The 25,184-nt window shown below is 57.1% G+C and overlaps 1 protein-coding gene and 1 pseudogene across 1 annotated transcript; one reads left to right on the top strand and one right to left on the bottom strand.

Annotated features, from left to right (window-relative positions):
* The first annotated feature begins 12,193 nt into the window (after nt 1-12,193).
* Nucleotides 12,194-21,839, top strand: CDC37 (cell division cycle 37). Its single transcript, XM_029218777.1, has 8 exons — nt 12,194-12,413; nt 18,040-18,321; nt 18,658-18,766; nt 18,869-18,984; nt 19,071-19,193; nt 19,827-20,009; nt 20,110-20,181; nt 21,273-21,839. Exons 1-8 carry the CDS (start codon nt 12,312-12,314, stop codon nt 21,423-21,425), a joined length of 1,140 nt encoding a protein of 379 aa, XP_029074610.1. The 5' UTR covers nt 12,194-12,311; the 3' UTR covers nt 21,426-21,839.
* Nucleotides 21,840-25,084: 3,245 nt separating this feature from the next.
* On the bottom strand, nt 25,085-25,184 carry LOC114893470 (annotated as a pseudogene).

Here is a 25,184-nt window from a genome sequence, read left to right as displayed (position 1 = left end):
CCCCAGAACCCCAGACAGAGCATGCAGCCAAGGCAGCCACAGCTGGCCATCCCCAACAGCTGGAGCAAACTCAGGTCAATGAGAGGGTACCCAACTCACACTTCATCATTAACACTGTTACCTAGGGAGCCAGGGTCTCCCTCACCCTGTGGTGGGACTGTGCACCCCCTGAACACTGTTCTCTCCCTCTGGGCAGCTACTGAACCCTAACACTCCTGCCCTGAGCGGGGGCTCTGACATAGCACACAGGCCCCCAACACAGGGCTCCCCCAAGAGGCCCTCTTTAGATTACTGACCCCAGCTGCAGGGCAAGTCCATGAATCCCGCTCCCAATACAGCCCTCCCCACTCTAGAAGGACCCTGGGAGCACCCCAGCCTGCAGGAAGCATTGTGCTTCTAGCAGCCACCCCCTACAGACTGACCCCTAGGCCATCCCCAAACACAGGGAATCTAGCCCCGTCAAGTGGCACCCAGCCTAGTCACTGTCCTGCACTGTCACCGACGAAGGCTACAGACCCCTAAAGCTGCAACCCTCAACCAAGACCCCGTTAATAGCACACGCAGCATGGCGCCCCCATAAATCGATCTCAGGATCATCTTCCATCTTCAGTAGGAAGTCTCGGGTACAGTGCACCACCGGGGGTCAGGTCCCAGACGCCCCCGCAGTAGAACTCCTCCCCCCAGCCCCGTCAGTCACACTGATCCCACCCGCATCACAGCGCCCCCCCGCGGTCAGCGGGGCGAGTTGCGTCCTCTCTGCGCGCCTATCCGCTCCGCGCGCGTCCGCCGCGAAGTCTTACCGCCTGCAACTGCCTCCGCCCGCGCTGCCGCTGCCGGTGCCGGTGCCGTGAAAGGACGAGGGCCAGGACATGCGGGACGTGCGCAAGCCGGGCCGGTCGCCGGTGTCCACGGCGTCGGCGCGCTCTATGTGCCGGTGTGGCGGCCGCTCGGGCTCGGCGCGCTCCGCGCTATCCGAGTAGCCGCGCTGCTGGATACGGATGGGGGTCCGCGGCTGCCGCCACAGGTGCTGGGGGGGCGGCTTCAGGGTGGCCTGGCCATCCCGGGGCCCTGGCAGAGACAGAGATAGGCTCCTCTCTGAGGGGACGGCCGGGGGCTCCATGGCCCCGGCCCCCACCTGCACACCAGGGGGCCCCGGCCTCTCCAAGCTGCACCCCGTTCAGCTGCGCGCGAGCTGACGCGCCCGGGGCCCCGCAAGTGCTCCTGGCCTCGGTGGGGCCATGGCGCCCCGGGGAGAGACCCGGGGGCGCTACGGGCCGATCGCCCCCGGGCCGGGCGCGGAGGCTTCCTGTCAGCGCCTGGCGCTCTGCTTGATGCGGGGCAGCGCTCTCCGCGCTCGGCGTCCCGCTCTGAGGCAGCCCCGGCTCCCCCGCCCCGTCCCGCCTCTCCCCGCCCCACGCCCGCCGCGGCTGTCAGCGCCGCCCCCCTCCTCCTCCGTCCGGGCCAGTGGGGGGCAGCCACCCGAGGAGGGGGGCCCTTCCCGCCCACGCAGAGCCCCGCTCCCGGCGGGGAGGGGGCGCCGGAACTCAGCTCTCTCCAGAGCGCCCTGCCTTAGCCGCGGCGCACACGGCCACGAAGGAGTTAAACGGTTAATCCGCTCGTGAAGGAGACACCCGACTGGTTGCCGGTGTGTCAGTCAGTCCGTCCATCATGGTGGGGGCGGAGTCCAGTGCTGGCTTGTCCTCTTCGCTACCCCTGGCCAGGGGGAGCTTGTGGGAAGTGGTCCCGGTAACACGGATGCGGTCCCTGCAGCGGGCGGCGACGGTGTTCGGGGAATCTCCTGTTGGTGGGTCGGAGGACGGTGATGGTGTGTGTCCGGGGCGGGATGTGCGCGCACGTGGCCTCTTCCGAGGGATGTGTGTTTTCGGTGTCTGCTAGAAGTGTGTGTGCGCACGTGGTTGGCTGCTGCGGTCTGCCTGTTTACCTGGATTTCGCTGTGCGTGTATCTGCGTGTCTGAGGCTGAAGGAAGTGTGTGCACGTGTGCTGCCTGTTTGGAGGGTGTGTGCCTCTTACACGGTCTGTTCTGGTGGCCTGGGGTCTGTGCTTGTGTTCCCCCGCGATTGGGTGTGTACTGTGGTGGGTCTGCGGAGCTGTGCACTCGATTCAGCCTCTGTTGTTTGTGGTGTCTGAGGGAGTCCATGTGTGTTGGTGTGTGTGTGTGGCCGGCCTGGGGCCACTCTGAGGTGTTACTGGGGTGTGTCCCTTCTGTGTGGCTCCAGGAGGACACCCTGGCTCTGATACCACGACTGCCCGCCCACCGCTCTGTGTATCGCTGCTCCTTCTAAAGCGCTTCTGCAGCAGGTAAACTGAGGCAGGTCCCGGGCAGCCGCGGGACGCATCCCCATGCCCTTTTCAGGCGAGTAAACAGCCGCGCCTCCTCCCCGCTGCCCCCGCCGGCAGAGCCCCCCTTCCGGCACCTAAATCGGGAGTCGCCGTGACTCACGCTCCCGCCTCCCCCAGCGCCGCGCTGAGCGCGAGCGAGCAGAGAGCTAGCGGAATCCGAGCGCCCTCCCTTTCCCCCGCCCCGACCCAGGCCGAGCACTGGTGTCGGTGGCTGCCGGGCGGGGGGCAGAGCACACACACCAGTGGCCCGCCCCCGGCCGTTGCGCGCTCGGATTAACCAGCTTGGGTGCAAGTACGCGCAACCAGGCCCCGCCCCCGCGCGCCCCCCTCAGGGGCTCCCCCCGGGCAAGCCTTGCCGTCTGCCACCGCCCTCCCTCCGCACTGTTCTTATTGGAAAAAAAAAAAAAACAACAAAGCCCGTCTCCAACCCTCACAGCCTCTTTTCTCCCCGCCTGAGGGGGCTCCAGGCGTGGGCGAACGCAGAGCCAGAAACGCCCTCCCATTAGCAGCGGCTGGATGTCCCAGAGGCCAGAACTGTCCCCCAACTTCTCTCAGGGACCCTCCCCACAGGTGCATACTCAAAAAGGCTTCTAGGGGATCGGTAAGGGCTGGAAGTCCTCCCCAGATCACTTGAGGGTCTTGGGCTGGACCAAATTCTTGGCGGGGGGTGGGGGGTTGCTGTAGTCTTGTCAAAGCTCTTGGTGGGGGTAACACAGGGTGGGGTTGAGGGTGGGGTCAGGTCACAGCTGGGGCTGCACAAAAAAGAAAGCCCAAGGCAGTGGGCCAGAGCTTGTAGTTGGATCTGTGGCCTGAACTAGGTAGAGGCTAGAGGAATTTTCTTTTTTTTTTTTGGGGGGGGGGGTACATTAGACCACTGGAGAGGGGAATGACAGTCACTTCCTCCCCCATTTGGAATTGAACCATTGTACCATGACCCAAGCAGAGACCCTGGAGCCCTCCAACTGAGTAGACAAAGGGGTGGGTGGGGAGATCGAGGCTTCGGGGAACAGTGGCAGCTGTCTGGCTTTCAAATTCATCCTTGGGCCAAGATGGGGGTTGAAGTGCCCTCCGAGGGCCCCAGATGAGAAAGATCAAAGGAAGTGCAGTGTGAAGCTGAGCTCAGGAGAAAGAAAGATGCCAGTCCAGATCTCCTCCAGGGTCCCACCATCTCCTTTTAAGGCCTTGAAGAAACTGCATCCTCTCAGAAAGGGAAATAGAGGTGCACAGCGGATTGGTGGGAGGCTCACTCCCTAGCCTGTCCCAGCTCTCTGGTTATGGGAGCATCGTTGGGGACTGGAGGGTTGAAACCCTTTCCGAAATCCTGCCCCTTGCTGACTCAGGCAGCTGCAAAATGGAAGAAGGGGTTCCTAGAGGCTGCAAGAGGTGCCTCTTGCGGGGGCGGGGTTATGTCACAACCTGACCCACCAGGCTCCAGGAGAAGTTTCAGCTGCTTTTGCAAAACACAGGGAGCCAGGAGCCTAGAGCATGGGAAAGGGTTGGTGGCTGGACTTAGCCCAGGTGGCCCTGTTCCTCCACCCCACCTCCCAGCCTGGTCCACCTCCTGCCTACCTGTCAGCTTTGGTGATGGAAATCCTCGGGGGGATCAGCAGTGGCAGCGTGGTGGGCCGTGGTGGCAGAGGGACCCCAGTGTCCAAGGGCTCAGGCTCAGCCCAGCCCAGGCCTGGGCCCATGGAGAGGCGTCGGCGAGGGCGTCGGAGGGCAGCCCCGAGCATGTTGGCTCGGCCGGGCTCGGGGGTATCTCGCGGCCTCTGAGGTGTGACAAGGGCAGGGTAGGGGTGCAGCCTGGTCAGGCAGCTCTGAGTCCCTCCCTGCAGTAACGTCCCTCCCTAACCATCTGAGATAGTGGCCGATGGGGATATAGGCTCCTGTGCCCCTCTCACGTCTTAGCCACTCACTAATCCCTCCCACAGAGGGTCCCTTCTCAGCTCTTACATCTGAAGGGTGCCCGTTCTCAGCCATAATTTTTGTGGGACTCCCTTTTTTCCTCTCTCTCTTTTTTTTTTTTTTTTTGTGTGTGTGTGTGTGGGCGCACCACGCGGCATGCCGGATCTTAGTTCCCTGACCAGGGATCGAACCCGTGCCCCCTGCAGTGGAAACATGGATTCTTAACCACTGGATGGCCAGGGCTCTGGGCCCTCATGCCTGTACTCTGCCCTTCACTGTGAAACCCCTCTAACACATCACCACCCTCCACGTCCAGGAAGCCCCCTCTTGGCCTAAACGTCTGTGGCCCCCTCTCCTCATATCTGAGACCCTCAAGGCCTCACCCCCAGCACCCTCCCCTCCACCCTACAATCCTCTCCCTATTTGGAAAGCCCCTTGGAAGACCCTGCCTTCTATCCCTGGGCTGAGAGCCCTTAATTTGGGCAGCAGGAGAATATTGAAGTCAAGGAAGTAAACTGAGGCACAAGGGGACAAGACTCCTTGCTGCCTGGGGGGAAGTGAAGCCAGGCTTAGTGAGCAGTCGGTCTTGGTCTCTAGAGGGCTCCCTACCCCCCGTCGCAGCCCAAGCCCCGCCCCCAGCCCTGGCCCCGCCCCTCGCACCTCGTCACCGGTCCGGGCCACCGACAGGACACTGCGACTCCTCTTCATCCCGCCAGACTAGCGCGCCTTGGGGGCTTCAGGGGCCATGTCGGCCCCGGCCAGCGCCTCCTGCAGGACCAGGCCGAAGGCATCCGCCATTAGCTCCCGGGGGCTCCCCCTGCCGGCTGAGCATGGAAACCGCCCCCGCCCCTCGCCAACTGCCTCTCCTGGGGCGTGACGTCAGCAGGTGGCTGATGCACTGCCTGTCGGTGACGTCGCCCGTCTGTTGCCAGAGCGACAGCTGATGCTCGACTGGGCTCTGAGCAGCGTCAATGCCTGAACTGGCCACTGGGGGGCCGAGAGCCTCCGGCCCGGGTCGCCCCAGCCCCCACCTGTCCTCTTGCGGGGGCTTCTCCAGCCTGGGGATCCCTCAGAGAAGACAGGGAGCTCCCAGAGCCGGCCGCGTGTGGCGCGTGGTCCGAGTCGGGGGCAGGAGGAAGCGTCTTCTCCGAGCTGTTGGGCTTTTATGCCTAAACCCGAAATAGCTCCGATGTGCGGGGGCCGGGCGCAGCGAGACGGCGGCTTGGGCACAGATGGGGGACGCGCAGGCAGAGGCGCGCAGAGACAGACAGGGACGCGTGGAAATAGAAACAGACAGGGACACAGACGCAACTCCCGATTATGAGTGCGCTCTGCTGCCGGCAATCCCTATCTAAAAGCTTGCGGGAGGGGAAGGCTGGCTCGCTCGCTGCACCGTCAACCCAGGCGCTGCAAATTATTGCTGTGTGGCCCGTAGGTCAGTGACTTAAACTGTCTAAGCCTCAGTTTCACCTCTCTGAAATGGAATGATAATCCTTGCAGCGTCTATACGAGAATGAAATGAGATCAGACCATATTGAATTCTCAAAGAACAGCGTCTGGCACGCAGTAAGTGCTTAATAAAAGCTATTACCATCTGAGCCTGTGGGAGCCTGTTAGAACCCAAGTCAGATCATGTCCCTCTTCTGCTCAGAGCCCTCCATGGCTTTCACCTCCCTCAGAGGAGACGTCAAAGTCCTCAACAAGAGGCTCACACAGTCCTGCTGTCCTCATCTCCTCCCACCCTCCCCCAGGCTCACTCTGCTCCATCTACACTGGCCTCTTGGCTGTTTCTGGACACACTAGGCAAACTCTAGCCTCAGGGCTTTTGCACTTTCTGTTCCCCCTGCCTGGAACTTTTCCCCTTTAAACATCAGCAGTTCCCTTACATCCTTCAGGTCTTTAATCACATCTCACCTTTTCAGCATTTCTCCTGGTGTTTCTCTCCACCCCAACCCTGTTTAAAGTTGCTATCCCCTCAGGATTCTTAAACTCCCTTATCCTGCTCTATTTTTTCACAGCATTTATCACCTCTTAACATATTATGTAATTTACTTATTACCTGTATTGTCTGTCTTGTCCCATACTAGAATATCAGCTGCAGGAGAACAAAAATATTTTATCTATTTTATTAATATATCCTCAGTGCCTAGAACTGAATCTGGAACATCGTAGGCTCTTAATAATTATTTGTTAAATATCTAGTTATTGTTTTGAGGACTCAAGAGCATATTAATAATGTTCCTAGGTCTCCTATGGACTAGCTCTTATTTCTTTTTCTTGTCGTATAGCTCTAACTAGCACTTCAGTTCAATAAGAACTAGTAGAAGTGAATGTAAATGTCATCTCACCCACGTAGTGCTTAGCACCAGGCAAGTCTATGACAGACAATTGTTGAACAAATGGATGAATGTGTAAAGATAGCTTAAAGGTCACCTCCACTTCTCAGCCGGACAGAGCCAGTCCATGTTCTGGGCTCCCACTGCTGTTTGTTCTGCCCCTATTAAAGCACTCATCATCTGGGGTTGTAATTATTTGTATTCCCCACTAGAGCTCTGTGGGGGGCAAGAAATGGTACCCATTCATCATGGTCCCCCACACATAGTCTCAAGGAATGCTGAGTGAATAAATGAAGGAATGAGTTAGACATACAGAGAAAGAGGCACCCTCTCCTCTGTACGCAGACAGACACATATGCTCAGACAGGCAGAGAAAGGGCCATGTAGTAAGGACCATGCTTAGGCTCCAGTATTACATTGACAGACATGCATTCAAATCCTAACTGTGCCACTTATTAGCTGTATATTTGGGGGCAAGTTGCCCAGCCTCTTTGAGCTTCAGTTTCCTGTAAAATGGGGATAATATTCATACCTATCTGAGGAGGTTGTTGTGAGGATGAAATGAAATAATGCCTGTAAGGTTCTGAGCACAGTGCCTGGTTCATAGTAGGTGCTCATGAAACAGTAGCCACTATCTTAATAATACTAACAATTATCACTGTTGTTGACTCAGTGGCGCTATGGACATACATGGGAGACAGCTACACATTCACAGAGACCCCAATTCCTCCCGTCCTCCCCGCTCATCCCGCTGGCCTCCTCGCTGTTCCTCAAACACTTCAAGCATATTTAGACCTCAGGGACTTTGCACTTGCTTTTCCCTCCCCTGGAAAACCAGCCTCAGATATCCTGCGCTCCTCCCACCCCCGATCTCCCTGGCTCTGCTTTCATTTTGTTTGTTTTAGACTTACAACATTCTAACAAGATATATAATTTACCTATTTTATTATTGCCTGTCCTTTGATTAGGACATGAGGTCAGGATGTTGGTCTGTTTTGTCCCCTGCTGGATCTCCAGGACCTAGGACGACACTGGTATACAGTAGGTGCTCAACAAATGTCTCTTGAGTGAATGAATAAATCCACTTGACTCCTTCACCTCCTTCACCTCTCTGCTCAAAGTCACCTCCTTTTAGAGGCCTTCCCTGGCATGGATGCCTCCCCCAACCCCATCACCCTCTGTTTCTCACTCATCTTTACTTCTGTTCTCAGCACTTACCACCCCTGAGGTATCATGTTTATGTTTCTGCTTGCCCCCACCCCTTAGTTCCATGAGGGCAGGGGATTTTTCTGTCTTGGTCTAGGGCCAACTTCATGTACACGTGACCTAAGCAGTCCCACTGGGCCCCATGCTTAGAAGGTTTAATGCACTGCTGTCGTGGTCTTGAAATTCTTAATAAGGGGACTTGCATTTTCATCTGGTCCTGGGCTCTGCAGAATTCTTTAGCTGGTCCTGGCTGTATCCTCAGCGCCCATAACAACTCATTGTAGGTGCTCAAGGATTTGTGGAAGGAAGGAAGGAGGCCAGGGGAGAGAGGAAGAGACACACATGCCACCACTGTCTGGACACCTGTGCACATTTGCAGAAATCATCTCTCGCAGAAACCTGGGCATGGGACACAAGGCCTCAGAAACTGGCCTGAGTGCCCAGGTGGACAGGAGCCGCTAAGCCTGCCTTCCCCTCCCCTGCGCAGCAGCCGGCTGGCGAGGGGTTCCAGATGGCAGAGCAGGCACCAGGCTCAGGCTGAGAAGAGGCCTCTTCCCTCATCCAGCTTGTCAGCGTCCCTGGCCTGGCCTGACAGAGGAGCACTGGCTTCACCCAACCTCCACTGCCTTCAGAAGGACAGGGTGATGGGCAGCCAAAGAGGCATGGAAATGAGGATGAATACCCTTGTCCACAGCTTGCCCCAGATCATTCAGGCCTGAGGAGGTACAATGACTACCCAAGCTCCATGACCTGGAGCTGGGAAGGACTCTCAGCCCCTCTCCCCACGGGGCGTGTGTGTGTGTGTGTGTGTGTGTGTGTGTGTGCGCGCGCGCGCGTGCGCGTGCACCTGTGTGAAAGTGAGACTTTGTACACAGCTGTCCACATGCAACTGGACAGGTAGAACTCTCTGGGAGTCTGAGTGTTGTGTAGTTGAGACTAGACCATACCTACAGGAGTGTGTGTATGTGACAAAGTGACACCATATCAGTCTATGTGGGCATGAGGCTGGCTGTGTCTCTGTGTGACTCTGAGTATGTGTGTGTGTGGAGGCGGGGAGGGTACATGCATGTGGGTGCAGCGGGAAGTACACTGGTTAGAAATGTGGATTCTGTGTTCAAATCTCTGCATGGCCACCCAGTAGCTATGGGGCCTCAGGCATACTATTAAGGTTCTCAGGCTCCAGCCTGTATGTGGTGTTTGTGTGATTACGTTTGTCTGGATCAAAGTCTGTGTGTGTGTGTGTGTGTGTGTGTGTGTGTGTGTTTGAAGAGTAATGCAACTCCTCTGGGAGGTCTTCCTGGATACCCAACCCAAAGTAGACCCCTCTATTTTTCTCTCTTGTCACAAGCTATTTCTATCACCGTCCTAATCACAGTTTGTTGTTATATATTTATTCGTTAGTTTATGTTGTTTCTTCTCTGTTTTCTCTACTTAATGTCAGCTCCATGGGCGTAGGGGGTTTTCTTCTGTTTGCTGTTGTGTCCTGAGCACCTGGCACATAGTAGGCATTGAGTAAATACTTGTTGAATGGATGAATGCAGGGCTGTGTCTGTGTGGTATGGGGAGAGAGATGGGCACTGGCTGGGTGTCATGGGTTCCTGGAGGGACCTGTGCTCAAGTCTGGTCTCTACTCTCTTCCATGCCCTGCTGTTCAAAACCATTCCTTCAGCCACCCTCACCTGTGTGGGAATGATGACACCCCGTCAACTCCCTTATTGCCTTTGACGACATCTTTCCCTTTTCTGGGCCTTAGAGACTCACTCGCTTCATCCGTAAAATAGGAGAGAGGATGGATTGGTTCGTGATAAGCCTCCTACCTGATCTAGAGTGCTATGAAAATAGTCTTAATCTAATCCCCTCTTTAACTCATTCAACATTCATTGAGCACCTGTTGTGTACCAGCCACTCTTCTAGACCTGGCCCTCCCCTCATGGAGCTGAAAGTGAACCAGGAAGGCAGATACAAACCGTAAATCTCATTTAATCTTGAACATCCTTCCCTGCAGTCACTCTCTATGCCTCATGAAATTTTAGTCTTCACAGTCTGAAATCACCGTGGATATTTCTCTGTTTACACACTGATCTTGCTCCCTCACCAGTGTCCAGGGTCAGCAGAGCAGGGACCCAGCTGGTCTTGTTGGTTGCTGTAGCCTGACAGCCTGGTCACAGTGTCCTGCACACAGTAGGCTCTTGGGAAATATGTGTGAAATGAGCTGTAAAATAAATGATGGCGTAATGGCACACTCGCATGCATGACCTCCCCGAATCCTGGGTGTGTCATTACCCACTTTGCAGATGAGGAAATTGAGGCTCAGGAAGGCAAAGCCGTTTGCCCAGTCCCACAGCCGCAGCTAAGCAGTGTGTGGCTGTGGGATGCAGCAGAGGAAGCTTGGGAGCCTAGAGGAGCATTCCCAGTCCCCCACCCCCACCCCACAGGTACAAGACGCCCAGCAGGGGGTGCGCTGATGGGGGGGAGGGCGGTTGGGAGTCCGAGGGGCAGTGCAAAGCAACTCAGGGGTCTCTGTCTCAGTCCCCCAGGCTGGAGATGCTGTGTTGTCAGGAGATTAGTAAATGCTTGGCGCTGATCGGGGAGCTTCCGGCGCCCTGTCCCCAATTCTGGGAGCTGGGGCTCCTGGGACCCTGTTTCCCTGGGGCCAGGCAGCTCCGGTCTCCGAAGCCAGGTAGAGACCCCCGCGCCTACCCGGGAATCCGGCATCCGGGGTCCTCCCTACATACCCTCAGCCTGGCGGCCGGCCTGAAGCCCTCAAAGTGCGTACAGGGGCCCCCTGACTTTCTTGGGGGGCGAGGGAAGCCCCCCCGTCCAGACCCCCTCCCTCCCGGCGCCTGGTCCCCCTCCCCACCGCAGCTTGTGGTCCAAAGCTTACCTCGCAGGGGGGCTGGGCAGGGGATGCCCCGCCCTCTCCGGCCTGAGGGGCGGTAGGGGACGGGGGTGTCCAGACCCTTTGTTGCTGGGGTGTGTGTGTGTGTGTGTGTGTGTGTGTGTGCGCGAGAGAGAGAGGAGAGAGAGAGAGAGATTGTGAGACCCGCCGAGGTGTGGGTCCTTGCGCGCGCGTGCCCGGGACTTGACTGCCGCTGTGATGCTGGACTGCCGGGGCTGGAGGGGGAGGAGGAGGAGAGGGGGACTCCCCCGCCCCCGCCCCCGCCCGCCTACTCGCGGGTTTGAATGGAGCGCGAGGGGGAGGGGCGGCAGCAGGCGGGCGCTTTTGTCCTGATGGCCCCTCCCCTTCCGTGGGCAGGGGAATCCCCCACACCCGCACCCTTTTAGAGACCTTTACTCCAGTCGCTCCAACCCCTCCCTCCAACGCCCGCTCTGGGGGAGTCTGGGAGAGGCTCCCTTCACCAGGAGCCTCCCGGTTGAAGCTCCTCCCGTTCACCCTGTCCCCCCAGCGCCCTTTAATCTGAGATAATCCTTGCCCTAGGCTGCAACGAAGCCTTTTATCCCGGTGTCACAGCGTGGATAGGGATGTATGAAAATGTGTGGCTGCGGTCGCCCAAGCTCAGTGTAATGGAGTCCTTAGCGCCCGGGACGAGGAAGGGGGCAGGCGCTGCGAGCAGTCCTAGAGTACATCAACGGGTCAAGACCCCCCGCCGTGCTCACTGCCAAGATCCACCCCCACCCCCACCCCCACCCCCACCCGGCGCGAGGCCAAGAGCACGGGCCGCTAGTTAGACACTAGCGACACCCAGCGGCTGCACGGGGGGACGCAGTGGACAGGCTCCCGAGGCCCGTTAGTGTGGTCCGGGTGATTCCAGAGGGGGGCGTGTATGCGCGAATCCCCGCTAGAAGCAGAAGATACGGACGCGAGGGGTAGGCTGTGGTCCGAGCCGGGGAAACACCAGCCATTAAGGCAGGGCTACATCGCGCCCACCTCCGACTCCTCAAGGGCAGGGCCATATCCTTCCTTTACTTAGACCCTCCCAGGGCAGGGCCCTGTACCCCTCGGACTGGGAATGTCCGTTCCTATCAGGCACAAAGTTAAGTTCCTCTTCACAAGGGGCGGGAGCGAGGTCTTCTCGCCGAGGCCCGGCCCCAGCAGTGGGATCGGGCTGACGTCACTGCGGTGTGGCTAAGGGGACAATCCTCTCCCTCAGTCTCGCCAACTGCCCCCCTCACGGCCGCCGTAAACGCCCACCGTGGGGCACCGGGAGAGAAGGGGAGCTCAAAGATGGAGAATCCACCCGTATACCCGTAGGAGGTGCCTAGCGGAGGCCCCAAGCCCGATGGGGTGAGGTCTCGGCGAAGACTTCGGGGAGCCGGAACACGTGCGCAGGGGTCTTTAAGACCTCGGTCGCCAGTGCCGCTGCCGCGGTTACTAGGGATGTGACGTCACGCGCGGGCGGGGGCGCCCGCGTCCGGGCGGAAACGGAAGGGGCGGGGCTCTGCGGGCAGAGTCTGTGTGGTGCTGCCGCCGTAGCCGTCGCTGCTGCCGCCGCCGCTGCTGCTGCTGCCAGAGCCGGAGCGGGCTGGGCCGCGGAGGCAAGATGGTGGACTACAGCGTGTGGGACCACATCGAGGTGTCTGACGATGAAGACGAGACGCACCCCAACATCGACACAGCCAGCCTCTTCCGCTGGCGGCACCAGGTAGAGCGCGCGCGCCCAGCGCCTTCCCCCACTCTCGGGACTCCGCTTCAGAGTTCTGACTCCTGATACTGCTGGGGGCCCAGCCATTGACACCTGGGTTTCCCACCCTACAGTCTGGACTTTCAGGATCGCCCGGGGTTCCTTGATTCAACTCCGGGGCAACAGAATTGCCGAGACCCTTGAGTTCCTTGCCCGCGATCCCGGGCCCTCCCCGCTCCCCCCTCCCCCCTCCCCTTCCAATTTCTTCTTGGAACTCCCAGTTGACCCCTAGGGCACCTTCTTCACAGTTTAGACTACCAAGACAAGCTTTGGACGTGCCCCCCCCAATCCATTTGGGACCTTCCACTTACACCCAGAATTCTACCCCAGAATCTGCACCCTGAACCTTTCGGGTACCCACTTATGATCTTGGATGTCCCATCGGCCCCTCCCAACCCCCAGAGTTCCCAATACTTTAAGTCTAGTCTGTGACCTGCCTTTCGGAATCTTGACGGTGATTCCCATTTAGATCTAGAGGTTCTGCCCCTCTCAATAGAGCAAGGAGTTCTGTCCTCCCCCGAGATTTCTGTTCCTGGCCTGGGACTCCAACCCACACCCAGGACCCCTTCCCTAGAACGTAGACCGGTGCCCCACCAGGACCCTCAGTCCCATCTAGTACTGGAATTTTGAAACCTGGTTCCCCTTCAGACTGAACCACCAGCTCCGCCCTGATGGAGCCTCCAATTCCGGCTGCTCTCCTTCAGCCTCATGCACTGTAGACCCAATTTCCCATTGCATCAGGAAACCCTACCCACATGGCGTCCTGCCCAGCCAGAGCCCCTGCCCCTACTTGGTATTTCAGGCCCAGTCACCGCCCACCCCCGAGACAGGCTTCCTGTAGGAACCTCCGCCAGCATTGGAATGCCTCATTCAAACCCAAGTCCAGGACCTAAACCCACCCCAGCTTCCTTCTGACCCCAGTTTGGTCTGCTGTTCTCAGACACCCACACTGACCCTGCTTTTACCAGGAACCCTCCCAGTCTGATTCCAAATTCCCTGCCCCTTCTTTTATTTATTTTCCCCCAAATCCAGACCCCAGAATCCCAAGTCTGTGTGTTCTCTCACCCCTCTCCCTGACCAGCAGCGCTCTCAGGCCAACAGAATGGCTCTCATGAGACATAATGTTCTAATCTGCTCCACCAAATCAGAGCTCCTGCACCCACATTCCTATGCTTGTTATACTCTCAGACTGAGGGCATATATCTCTCAGAATCTTCCAGTTAGGAATTCCTCACCCCACCTTCCCATATATCAGCTCCCAGTCGTTTATCTAGAAGCTTCTAGAAGGGCCCTTCCCCATCCTGCCAAGACCCAGCATTAGTCCCTACATCTGGTTCCCAGTCCCAGTTCCAACCCATTCCTTAAAGCAGCAGCCTCCTGGGTAGTGTCTGCCGGGTGGGCCCCTGGAGTGTAAGGAGAAAGTTCTAGCACTTCTCTTTCTTGCCATGTGTAGCATTTTATTATGAACTATTGAAGATCTCTGCAAGCTCTCAAGGCGATTCTTGGGAACACTTATTTCTGTCACATAGTTAGTCTGTATCGCCGTGGGGAGGACGGTTTGGTCCTGCTGAGTTGGAAGGCTGATGTCCCCTCTCCTGCAGCATCCTCCTCCCACCACACCCTTCTCCCTCTTGGCACAAAACCTTTTCCTGGCCTGCCGCTGGGAGCCCCAGGGCTGGAGTGGAGGCAGGGAGCCTGGTGTCTCCAGCACCCGGTTCAGCGGCCACCAAGCCTGGGTTCTCATCCCAGCCCTGCCACAGGGCCATTGCTGCTTTAGGGGGAGCGAGACCCCGCCTCCATGAGACCGTGGTAAGGACGACGTGAAATGAGATCTGAAAAGAACTTGGCTCAGGGCCTGGGAGGGAGTAAGCAGGACCAGAGGGGAAAGGGGGATTAGAGAAAAGGTAGCCTGGTGTGCTTCTGAGTTCAGATGCTGGCTTCTGCTGAATCACTGACCTGCTGCATTGCCCCCAGTGAGTTTTGATCTCTCTGTGCCTCAGTTTCTCCAGCTGGGGATCTTATTAGTATCTACCTCATAGGGTTGTTGTGAGAGTTGCCTTATGTATTTAATGTGTGTAATGCTCTCAGGACAGCACCTGGCATGTAATAAACTGTGTAGAAACTTTAGCCACTATCATTATTATTACTCATGTAATTCACGCTCATGGTAAAAAAATAATCCAGAGGTTCCAGAAGGGGACCAGCGAGTCTTCCCGGCTCCAGCTCCAGCTCCCTGGCTCCCTTGCCCAGAAACAGCCACCAGTACTAGTTTCTTGTGGCTCCTCCCAGTGAGCTGTGTGGTATCCAGGTTCTGTGAGCCTTGGGTCCCCTGTCTGTAAGGAGGGCAGTGATACCTGTGGCCCCTTCTCGCTGCCAAGGCTTCTTCCCTGCCCAGCCTGCTATAGCCCCTCCTGGAGGCGTAAAGCTCAGGCCGGGCAGGCTGCCACCCCCAGCAGCTCCAGGAGGCCTTTATTTAGCTTTGGCCTCCCTGGCGGCTGCTCAGAGGATGCCGGGAAGATTTTGATGGCCGTCCAGCAGAAACCAGCAGTGTGGTAGATTCCTGCTGCCACCAAAGGCCAGCTATAATGCCAACCGTAACCCTCATAAGGCAGCAGGAAGGCTCCAGGTGACACAGTCCCATCATGGAAAAAGAGAGGTGGCAGAGGCCACAATGTGTCCTCCGCAAGGCGAGGGCCTCATCCGAGTGGGAAAAGTGAGGCTCAGGGTTAGCCATGTCGGTCCTATGGGGCGTTAGAGAAGGATTCAGGTCTCCCGATTCTCACCCACCGTCTTCCTGGCCCTGTGCTAGAATCTGGAGATACGGCCTCTAGTAAAGCACAGAAGCAAGTTAGCAGACCATTCTGGTGGCCATGGCCGTGGCCGTGGCCATGACGACGGTGATGACGGTTGAGGACATGTATACTGAATGCTGTGTTGCAGGCAGTTTCCTGGGAGTAACTCATTTAGTCCTCAAAACAACCCTGTGAGACCCCATTTCATAGAGGGGGACACCAAGGCAGGGAGAGGTATGAGACTTGGCCAAGGTCACATCACCAATAAGTGGTGGAGCTGGGCTGCTCTGATGATACAGTAACAACTGCTCCCAGTTACCAGTTATAAGCATTTACTGGATATCGAGCTAAGCACTTGAAGTACATTTTCTTGTTTGAGCCCCAGTACAGTCCCCAGAGAGAGACAGATTTTCCCCTGGGACAGACAGTAATGACAGTAGCCAACGTGGGAATGGTGCTGACTGAGCACCCAGCACAGCTCTGGACTGTCTACTTTTATAACCTTTTTTGCTTTTCCCAGTGCAGCCTTGGCACTGTTGTCTGCATCTGACAGATGAGGAAACTGAAGTTAGGGGATTGGCCCAGGGACACCCAGCCATTACATGGTGGCTGTGAGATATGACCCCAGGTCTGGTGCCCCAGGGCCTTCCACTAGCATCTCATCACGTCATCTGATGATCACAGAGGGGCCTTTGGGGCTCAGTGACTCTGGGGGTCAGGCACTTGGGGAAGGCTTTGTCGAAGCTGAGACTTGGGGACAAAGCAGATGGAGTAAGGGGAAGAGAGTGCCAGGTGGGAGGAACAGCATGTGCAGATGCTAAGAGTCAGGAGAGAGCTGGTCCATTCAGGGCTAGCATCAACCACAGGGGCCGGCATCGGCCTGGGACCCAGCCCCCCAAGGAGCCTTGGCCATCTGGGCAGCGTGGGGCAGGGGTCTGGGGTCCCCTCTGAACCCAGACACTCCAGTCTGAGGTAGCAGGGAGGGCTGTGGTCAGACAGGTACATTTCAAAGACTCCTATGGCAGCTTCCGAGCCTGGATTGGGGCGACAGCGATGGAAGATGGTGGCACCTCTCAGGGTTCAGTCATTGGTCTGGGTTGAGCAGGCACTGCTGGGAGCCAAGCAGGGTTGGAGTGTGACAGGGCCCAGTGATCTGATAGGAGTCGGGATGGGGGACTGAGGAGATGGGGTGCAGTGGAAGAGGAGGTCTGAGGAGTGGCGTCTACGGTAGAGGGGGACAGGAGGCTGGTGGGCACTAGGCTGGGCTCAGGAGGGCATGCTGGCCTGGAGACAGAGCTGAGCGGGCCTCTGCAGATCCAGGTGCAGCACTCGGGGTGGAGCAAATTGGAGAAACAACTGGAAATGAAAAGTGTCAGGGGAGTTTCCTGGTAGCGTAGTGGTTAGGGTTCTAGGCTTTCATTGCCGTGCCCCAGGTTCAATCCCTGGTCGGGGAACTGTGATCCCACAAGCCACGCAGCGTGGCCAAAAAAAAAAAAAAAATAGTGTCAGGATTTGGTGGCAGCGAGGGAGGGACAGGGCTCACAACAGGCCTCAGCTTGGGACAGGAGGCAGGGGCAGGCTCTTTGCTGAGGGAGGACACAGCAGAAAAACAGGTCTGGGGGGCTCCGGTGGGGAGTTCAGTTTGGGGCACAGAATTGGAGGTGCCTGTGGGACACCCAAGCAGCGGTGGCTTGAGGGGCGTGGTGGGCACAGGAGGGTGCCCGAGTGTTACTGAGGGTGGCTCCAGGGAGGAGGGGGAACCTGAGACCCTGGGGAGGGGTGAGGCCTCTATCCAGCATCTTATTACTTTATTACATCCAACAAGGCTTTCCTGAGTCCGTACTGTGTGTCAGGCCCAGTTCCTGGCTCTGGGGGCACAACACCTTCGTGGAGCCAGTATCCTTGGAGGAGGACAGTGCCCGAAACATGATAAATAATTGTCACAGGCTGTTGTCGGGTGACAAGTGCTGAGGAGGAAGATCAAGCAGAGCAGAGTAGGGGGACGTTGAGACCTTCAGCCAGGTGGTCAAGGAAGGCCTCATCTGTAAGGGACTTTTTTTTTTTTTTTTGCCTCACTGCGCAGCTTGTGGGATCTTAGTTCCCCAACCAGGGATTGAACCCCGGGCCATCGGCAGTGAAAGCGCGAAGTCTTAACCACTGGACCACCAGGGAATTCCCTGTAAGGGACATTTGAAGATGATAAGGGGGACTTCCCTGGTGGCCCAGTGGTTAAGACTCTACACTCCCAATGCAGCGGGCACAGGTTCAACCCCTGATCAGGGAACTGCAATCTCGCATGCTGCAGGGCGCGGCCAATGAATAAATAAATAATATATATTTTTAAAAAAGAAGATGTTAAGGATGCCAGGGTGGGGGGTATCTGGGGAGAGAACATTCCAGGCCAAGGGAACAGCCAGTGCAAAGGCCCTGAGGTTTGAAGTGGGTTCGAGAAAAGGTGAGGCAGCCAGTGTGGCTTGAGGGAGGGGGTGAGCAGGAAGAGGTGAGGCCATGGAGGGCACGGGACAGATTGCGCACGGCCCTGTGGGTCACAGGGAGGACTTAGGTTTTTGCTCCAAGTGAGGTGGCAGCCGTAGAGGGTTCTGAGCAGAAGAGGGACCCGCCCTGGCTCAGGTGCACCTGTAGGGGCGAGAGCGGGAGCTGGGAGTCCGGCACACGGAGGTTGGTGCTGACATTCTCCGGGGTCATCCCAGGTGCAGCTGTTGGGGTCCTGGGGCTGGGGCTGGGGTCAAGGGACAAGCCGTTCCGCAGAGTGATGGGCCGTGCCTGTCCCACAGGCCCGGGTGGAGCGCATGGAGCAGTTCCAGAAAGAAAAGGAGGAGCTGGACAGGGGCTGTCGCGAGTGCAAGCGCAAGGTGGCCGAGTGCCAGCGGAAGCTGAAGGATCTGGAGGTGGCCGAGGGCGAGGGCAGCAGGGCCGAGCTGGAGCGGCTGCAGGCCGAGGCGCAGCAGCTGCGCAAGGAGGAGCGGAGCTGGGAGCAGAAGCTGGAGGAGATGCGCAAGAAGGAGAAGAGCATGCCCTGGAACGTGGACACGCTCAGCAAGGATGGCTTCAGCAAGGTGTGCGAGGGCCGGGCGCGCTCGGCAGACGGTGGCAGGTGTGGCCGAGGGGACTGCTCAGGTCCAGGGACGGGTGGATGGAGGTGGCGGGTGAGGGGATCATGTGTGGGGGCCCAGGCAGGTGCGGCACCCCACCGGTACCCCCCTCTGATCTGCCCGAAGGCCCTAGTCCGAGGCCACACCTGCCACGCCCACGCTCCCGCCACGCTGATGTTCATGGCGCTGTCACCACCTCCACCCTGGATGGGATGGGCGCTGCGGCCGCGGCCCACCTGGCCACGCTTGAGGCGCCGCACAGCCTCGCCCCAGCCCACTCCCCTTCTCACCCCACCACAGAGCATGGTCAATACCAAGCCTGAGCGGGCGGAGGAGGAGTCGGAGGAGGTGAGGGAACAGAAACACAAAACCTTCGTGGAGAAGTATGAGAAACAGATCAAGCACTTCGGTAAGTTGGGCCCAGGTGGGGGCCCGGTGGGCGGTGCACGTGACAAGGGGCTGGCCTCCGCCTCCAGGGCCCTTCCAACACCTTGCCAACACCTTCCCGCAGGCATGCTCCGCCGCTGGGATGACAGCCAGAAGTACCTGTCGGACAACGTCCACCTGGTGTGCGAGGAGACCGCCAACTACCTGGTCATCTGGTGCATTGACCTAGAGGTGGAGGAGGTACGTGGAGCCCGCCCCCGGGGCTGGGGAAAGGCTCTGCCCTGGGTCTGCCACTTGGTGACGCCGTGCTTGTTTTCCCTTGGCAGAAATGTGCGCTGATGGAGCAGGTGGCCCACCAGACCATCGTCATGCAGTTCATCCTGGAGCTGGCCAAGAGCCTGAAGGTGGACCCCCGTGCCTGCTTCCGGCAGTTCTTCACCAAGATCAAGGTAGGGAGGGGCCGGAGTGGCCAGGGCAGAGTGGAGGGTGGTCCGCCTCAGGGAACCAGCCTGCGGTCCACTGGGGGAGACAGACATGGGTTTACTCGGACTCAAGCCCCTGTGATCAGTCCTCTCCTCAGTCAGGAGAGGGCTGGGCCACGGAGGAGCTGACGAGTGGTCGGCTCCTGGGCAGATTTGGAAAGCCGAGCTGGCACGATGTGCTGAAAGTCCTAAGCTGGGGTGAGGGCCAGAGTCAAGGATGCCTGTGGGTTTCTTACCTGAGCACCTGAAGAGCAAAGCTATCCCTGCTGAGCTGGGGGAGCTGCAGGACAGACTAAGGGGTGTGACCGGGAGCTCCGGGGTGGCTGTGTTGCATTTGAGATGCCCGCTAAACTCCACAGGAGGACCCGGAGGAGGTGGGTGTCACGAGTCTGAGGTTTAGGGGCTTGTGCGGGCAGGGGGTCGTGAGCACAGAGGTGTAAAGTCGAGCTCAGAGGAGGCAGAGGAGAGCCCTGAGGCCCAGGGTGCCCGTCTGTCAGTTCAGGAGCAGATGCGGGGAGCCCTGGGGCGTCTCTGAGGACCTGCAGTGGGGCGGTCTTGGCTCCCCCAGTTCAGTCCTGTGCACGCCCCTGCCCCCCGCAGACTGCTGACCGTCAGTACATGGAGGGCTTCAACGACGAGCTGGAGGCCTTCAGAGACCGCGTGCGGGGCCGGGCCAAGCTGCGCATCGAGAAGGCCATGAAGGAGTACGAGGAGGAGGAGCGCAGGAAGCGGCTTGGCCCCGGCGGCCTGGACCCCGTCGAGGTCTACGAGTCCCTCCCTGAGGTGTGGCTCCCTGGGCCCTGGTGGGCAGCAGGCAGGCAGCCAGTGGGGTCCCCAGGCTCCTTGGGACCCAGGCCCTGACCCCACCCCTCTGCACCCACAGGAACTCCAGAAATGCTTTGACGTGAAGGATGTGCAGATGCTCCAAGATGCCATCAGCAAGATGGACCCCACCGTGAGTAACTGCGCCCAAGCCCACCTGGGCCAGCGATGTGTCTCCCCCCGCCCCCTCCAGCTCTGCTGCCCACATCATTGGTAGAAGCGTCCCTCCTGGGCTTCTCAAAGGAACAAGGGACGTTCTGTCACTGTGTGGCCAGCACACGAGGCAGCCAGGCTTTGTGCCACCTGCCCCCTTACATTTATTGAGCACCTCCTGTGTGCCCGGCGTCCAGATTGAGTGTCCCTGTCCCTGTGGGCTGTTGGTGAGCACACCAGCTGACCCCACCTTTGCCAGCAGCTCAGAGTGGCCCAAGGAGGGGGTCCTTTTCCAGCCTCAGTTACCTCATCAAACCACTTTCTCTCGATATTAACTCACGAAATCCATGGGGAGGGCTGAGCACGTACTTGGTGCTGGTAAAAACAGCAGCTGTTTGGAGCAGTCACCGCGCTGGTAGATAAATACTTTGAGTCTTGATAGACCTCGGTTTGACCCCATTCCTGCTGCCTGTCTCACCGGTTGGCCACACTGCTTTCCTCATCTGTAAAAAGTCTAGTCGCAAGACCTGGCCCAGGGTTTCTAGATGCTTCTGTGGGAATGAACATCTAGACCAAGGGTCTTTGCCTATGGCTTGCAGGCTCATTGCCTGTCTCTACATAAAACTTGATTGGAATGTGGCAGCCGGGCTGGTTTATTTTCATCTTGTCTGTGGCTGGTTTTGTGCTACAACCATAAAGTTGAGGCATGATGGGTTGAGAGGTTTTGACAGAGATCCTAGGGCCCGCAAGCCAACGATATTTACTGTCTGGCCCTTTACAAAAAAGTTTGCTCACCCTTGTTCTAGACTACACTGTTTAAACTTGAATTAAAGTTAAGTGAGATTTAAAGTTCCCCTGCACCAGCCACATTTGAAGTACTCAGTAGCCACACGTGGTGGTGGCTACCGTATTGTACGGCACAGATTACAGACCATTTCCATCATTGCGGGCAGTTCTTTTGTAAAGCTGTAATCTAGAAAGGGCAGGAAGCAGGCTCGAGGATGTGCAGGGCACAGGCGGGCCACCAGAAGGTGGCAGCCCAGCCTCACCAACCCACCCTTCTCGCTGCAGGACGCGAAGTACCACATGCAGCGCTGCATTGACTCCGGCCTCTGGGTCCCCAACTCCAAGTCCAGTGAGGCCAAAGAGGAGGAGGAGGCGGGTCCCGGGGACCCCTTGCTGGAAGCCTCCAGTCGGGGCGACGAGAAAGACGTCAGTGCATGACCCACCTCAGCTGCTGCCCGGCTGCCTGCAGGCCCCTGTGCGCCCCTTTTCAGAAAACAAAAATAGACACCATCTCCCCAGCTCCTGGCTTCCTCCACTTTGGCTGCTCCCACACCTAGCCCGGAGTGGCCTGCCCACCCCCCTCCACTGACCCCACTCCCCAAGCGCTCATCCAAGTCTGCTTTGAGTCAAGGGGCTTCACTGCCTGCAGCTCCCCCACTTCAGCATTATGCCAAAGGCTCGGGGGTCCAGGGAGGGGTAGAGGTTGCCAGGCTGGTCCACAGGGTATGGGTGGGGTCCCCAGCTGAGGGCCCTGCCCCAGTCACTGTGGGCTCCGTTTTCACTGTTCGTCTGCTGTTGAGTCTCCTACATAGTAAACAGCAATTATCTTCCAATAAAGGATTTCAGATGCTCCGCGAGACCTCAGGAGGGCTGGCACAGCTCTTCTCTTGCGGGGTGGGAGGGAACCCTGGTCAGTGTTGGCGGCTGGGCTTGTGATGCCCCCAGCTTTGCCCTGCAGCAAATGGGCAATGTCCTCCGTCCTCACTCCAGGCTCTCCAGGAATGTATCGTTCCACCGCCTGGAACACTTCCTCAGGACACCTTTGTGTCAAGGGTTCTCACTCCCCCCCCCGCCCCCCGTAAGTCTTGGGATTATCTCATCCCTCTGAGCCACCCCCCACCGTCCGTTCAGGAGCATCAACTTGCACCGTGTCTCACCTTCCACGTGGCCAGCTCTGCCTCCAAAACAAATCTTGAGTCTGTCCACTGCCCTTCGTCCTCCACCCTGGTTCAGGTCCCTGTCACCCCTGGCCTGCATGGCCACTCCAGCCTCTTCCCTGTCTTCCTTGCCCTCACTGGACCCCAGCAGGCAGCCGCCAGTGGGCACCTGTGAACACCTGAGTCGGCACATCCCTCAGAGCAGAAGCCTAAGACCTCGCTGCAGTTCACCAGGCCCTACACCATCTGCCTGGTCACCTCCCTGCCCTCGTGTCATGTCCTCCCCTTCTCAACTCCCTCCTTGCTGATCCTTAAGCACTCTCAAGTTTTTCTATCAGTGTGACCTTGGGCACTTTCCTCAGCCTCAGTGTCCCCCTCTGTACAATGAGAGTAACGTTCATGCTTTCCTCCCAGGGTTGCGATGAGGTGTAGGTGAGATAACGTACAGGCAAGCGTGGCGCCTGGTACCCAGGTGCTCAAAATCTGGGCCTCGGCACATGCCCGTCCCTCTGCTTGAACACCCTTCCCTTGAAAAAGTAATCTTTTGAAAGCAGTCTTCCTTTAAAAGGTAATGGAATATTCGGGCCACAGGAAAGGCTTAAAGAATACTATAATAAACAAGGACACATCAGCTTTTAAGACGTGAAATACCAAGGGTCCAGTGAAGCCCACTGCCCACCTCTTCTGGGGGACACCACCCCCTGGCAGCTGCTTCTCACTCCAATCAGAGCTCTGCCACCTCCTCCCAGAGGTCCTCCTTGACCTGCCTTTTGAGTCACCCATCACGTCTGGCCACGCAGCTTCTTCACCTGCCTGGTTTTGCTGATGTGTGTATTGCTGTCTCCTTTTTGCTGTGAGCACCACCACGGCACAAACTGAGTCTTTCTTGGTCCTAAAATATTCCCAGCGCCCCGAAGGGGTCCTGGCCCTCAGTAAATGCCTTTGTGTCCAAGCTGATCACCACCAGGGGTCAACAGTGAGCTGCAAACCTGAGTGGCATTGCCTAATGCTTTTCATATAGATGAGAATGGCTGGTGGGGGGGGGTATGGGGGGCCCTCCTAAGGCCCTGGATAAACCCCACCCATCCAGGATCCACTCAGGATCGTCAAGTTGTTAATTCTTTACTGCAAAAACTTTCAAAGATAGAATCCATATTCCTGATATTTCGTTTGACCTCAGGCTTCAGTAGAATTCAGCGCTGTTACTGATTTTTTTAAAAAAGTTATTTATTTTTGGCTGCATTGGGTCTTCGTTGCTGTGCCCGGGCTTTCTCTAGTTGCAGCGAGCGGGGGCTACTCTTCGTTGCGGTGCGTGGGCTTCTCATTGCGTTGGCTTTTCTTGTGGAGCACGGGCTCTAGGTGCATGGACTTCTGTAGTTGTGGCGTGCAGGCTTAGTAGTTGTGGCGCACGGGCTTAGTTGTTCCGCGGCATGTGGGATCTTCCCGGACGAGGGCTCGAACCCGTGTTCTCTGCATTGGGAGGCGGATTCTTAACCACTGAGCCACCAGGGAAGCCCTGTTACTGATTTTTGACTTAAAATTTTAATGTTTTGTTCATGTTTTTTTTCACATTAATGGTGTTTTTGGAAAATATTACATTAAAATATTTATCTCGATTACTGAGTTGGCGCCCTTTTTGCTTTCATGCCTCGCCTGCCTCACCCTAGCACGGGCTAGGATTTAAAACACCAGCTATTAAGAGAGACACATAGAGTAGGTTCTCTCTCTACTCACCCGCCACCCACCCTGTTCCCTGCCCCCAACCATGGGAGCCCACTCTCTACGGTGTCTCGTGACTCCTTCCAGGGTTTCTTTTTGTAAGTTCAAATGTAATCTTACCCCTTCCGTTCCTTTTTCACACAGAGCTAACACACTGCAGTCAGCGGCGCGCGTCTTTGCTGTTTTTCACTGAACCTTGTGGCCCTGCAGATTTTTCCTTATCAGTTCATCAGCACTTCCTCATTCTTTCTACTCTGGTAGAAAGCTCCAGTATGTGCACATCTCAGCATTTATTTCACCAGCGTTTTTAACACTTGCAAGTTTTTCCGTCTCTAATTTTACAAGCAATGCAGCGAAACATACCTTTGCGCACCATTTTCCACGAAGACAGGCATCCCACCTATAGAGTAAGCTCCCAGAAGCATGATTGGCTGGGTCTTAGCGGCAAACAGAATTCCACTCAAAAGGGTTTCACTGAACAAAATGTAATGATGTGAGTGGGACAGGAGAACCAACAGATGTGTGCTGAGTGGATTCATTTTCTGTGGCTGCTGTAACAAATCACCACAAACTTAGTGGCTTCAACACAAATGCATTACCTCACACTTCCGCAGGTCAGAAGTCTAACATGGGTCTCGCTGTGCTAAAATCAAGGCATTGGCAGGGCTGTGATCCTTTTGGAGGCTCTGGGTAAGATCCATTTCCTTGCTGTTTCCAGCTTCTAGGGGCTGCCTGTGTTCCTTGGCGCATGGCCCCCTTCCTCCATCTTCAAAGATGGCAAAGATGAATCAAGTTCTGTCACATCATTCTGACCTCTTTTTCTGCCTCCCCATTCCACTTTAAAAAAAAATTATTTTTATTTATTTATTTATTTATTTTTGGCTGCACGCGGGCTTTCTCTAGTTGCGGCGAGCGGGGGCTACTCTTTGTTACAGTGCGCGGGCCTCTCATTGCGGTGGCTTCTCTTGTTGCGGAGCACGGGGTCTAGGTGCGCGGGCTTCAGTAGTTGTGGCTCGCAGGCTCTAGAGCACAGGCTCAGTAGTTGTGGCGCACGGGCTTAGTTGCTCCGTGGCATGTGGGATCTTCCTGGACCAGGGCTCGAACCTGTGTCCCCTACATTCTTAACCACTGTGCCACAAGGGAAGTCCCCTCCCCGTTCCACTTTTAAGGACCTTTGTGGATACACTGAGTCCACCAAGATAATCTCCCTATCATTTTCTTTTTAATATGGAATGATTCACATATTTGCGCGTCATCCTTGTGCAGGGGACATGCTAATCTCTGTATCCTTCCAATTTTAGTATACGTGCCGCTGAAGCAA

The sequence above is a fragment of the Monodon monoceros genome, unplaced genomic scaffold, assembly GCF_005190385.1.
Source record: "Monodon monoceros isolate NGI ecotype Baffin Bay Population unplaced genomic scaffold, NGI_Narwhal_1 Super_Scaffold_12, whole genome shotgun sequence".
Classification (NCBI taxonomy): domain Eukaryota; kingdom Metazoa; phylum Chordata; class Mammalia; order Artiodactyla; family Monodontidae; genus Monodon; species Monodon monoceros.
This window is presented reverse-complemented; position numbering and strand designations above follow the sequence as displayed.

Bases quoted from the DNA above. Each gene is read 5' to 3' on its own strand.
- CDC37 (XM_029218777.1), top strand. From the start codon at position 12,312: ATGGTGGACTACAGCGTGTGGGACCACATCGAGGTGTCTGACGATGAA. The intron at 12,414-18,039 runs GTAGAGCGCGCG...CCTGTCCCACAG, and splicing joins TCTTCCGCTGGCGGCACCAG to GCCCGGGTGGAGCGCATGGA. The intron at 20,010-20,109 runs GTGTGGCTCCCT...CTGCACCCACAG, and splicing joins TCTACGAGTCCCTCCCTGAG to GAACTCCAGAAATGCTTTGA.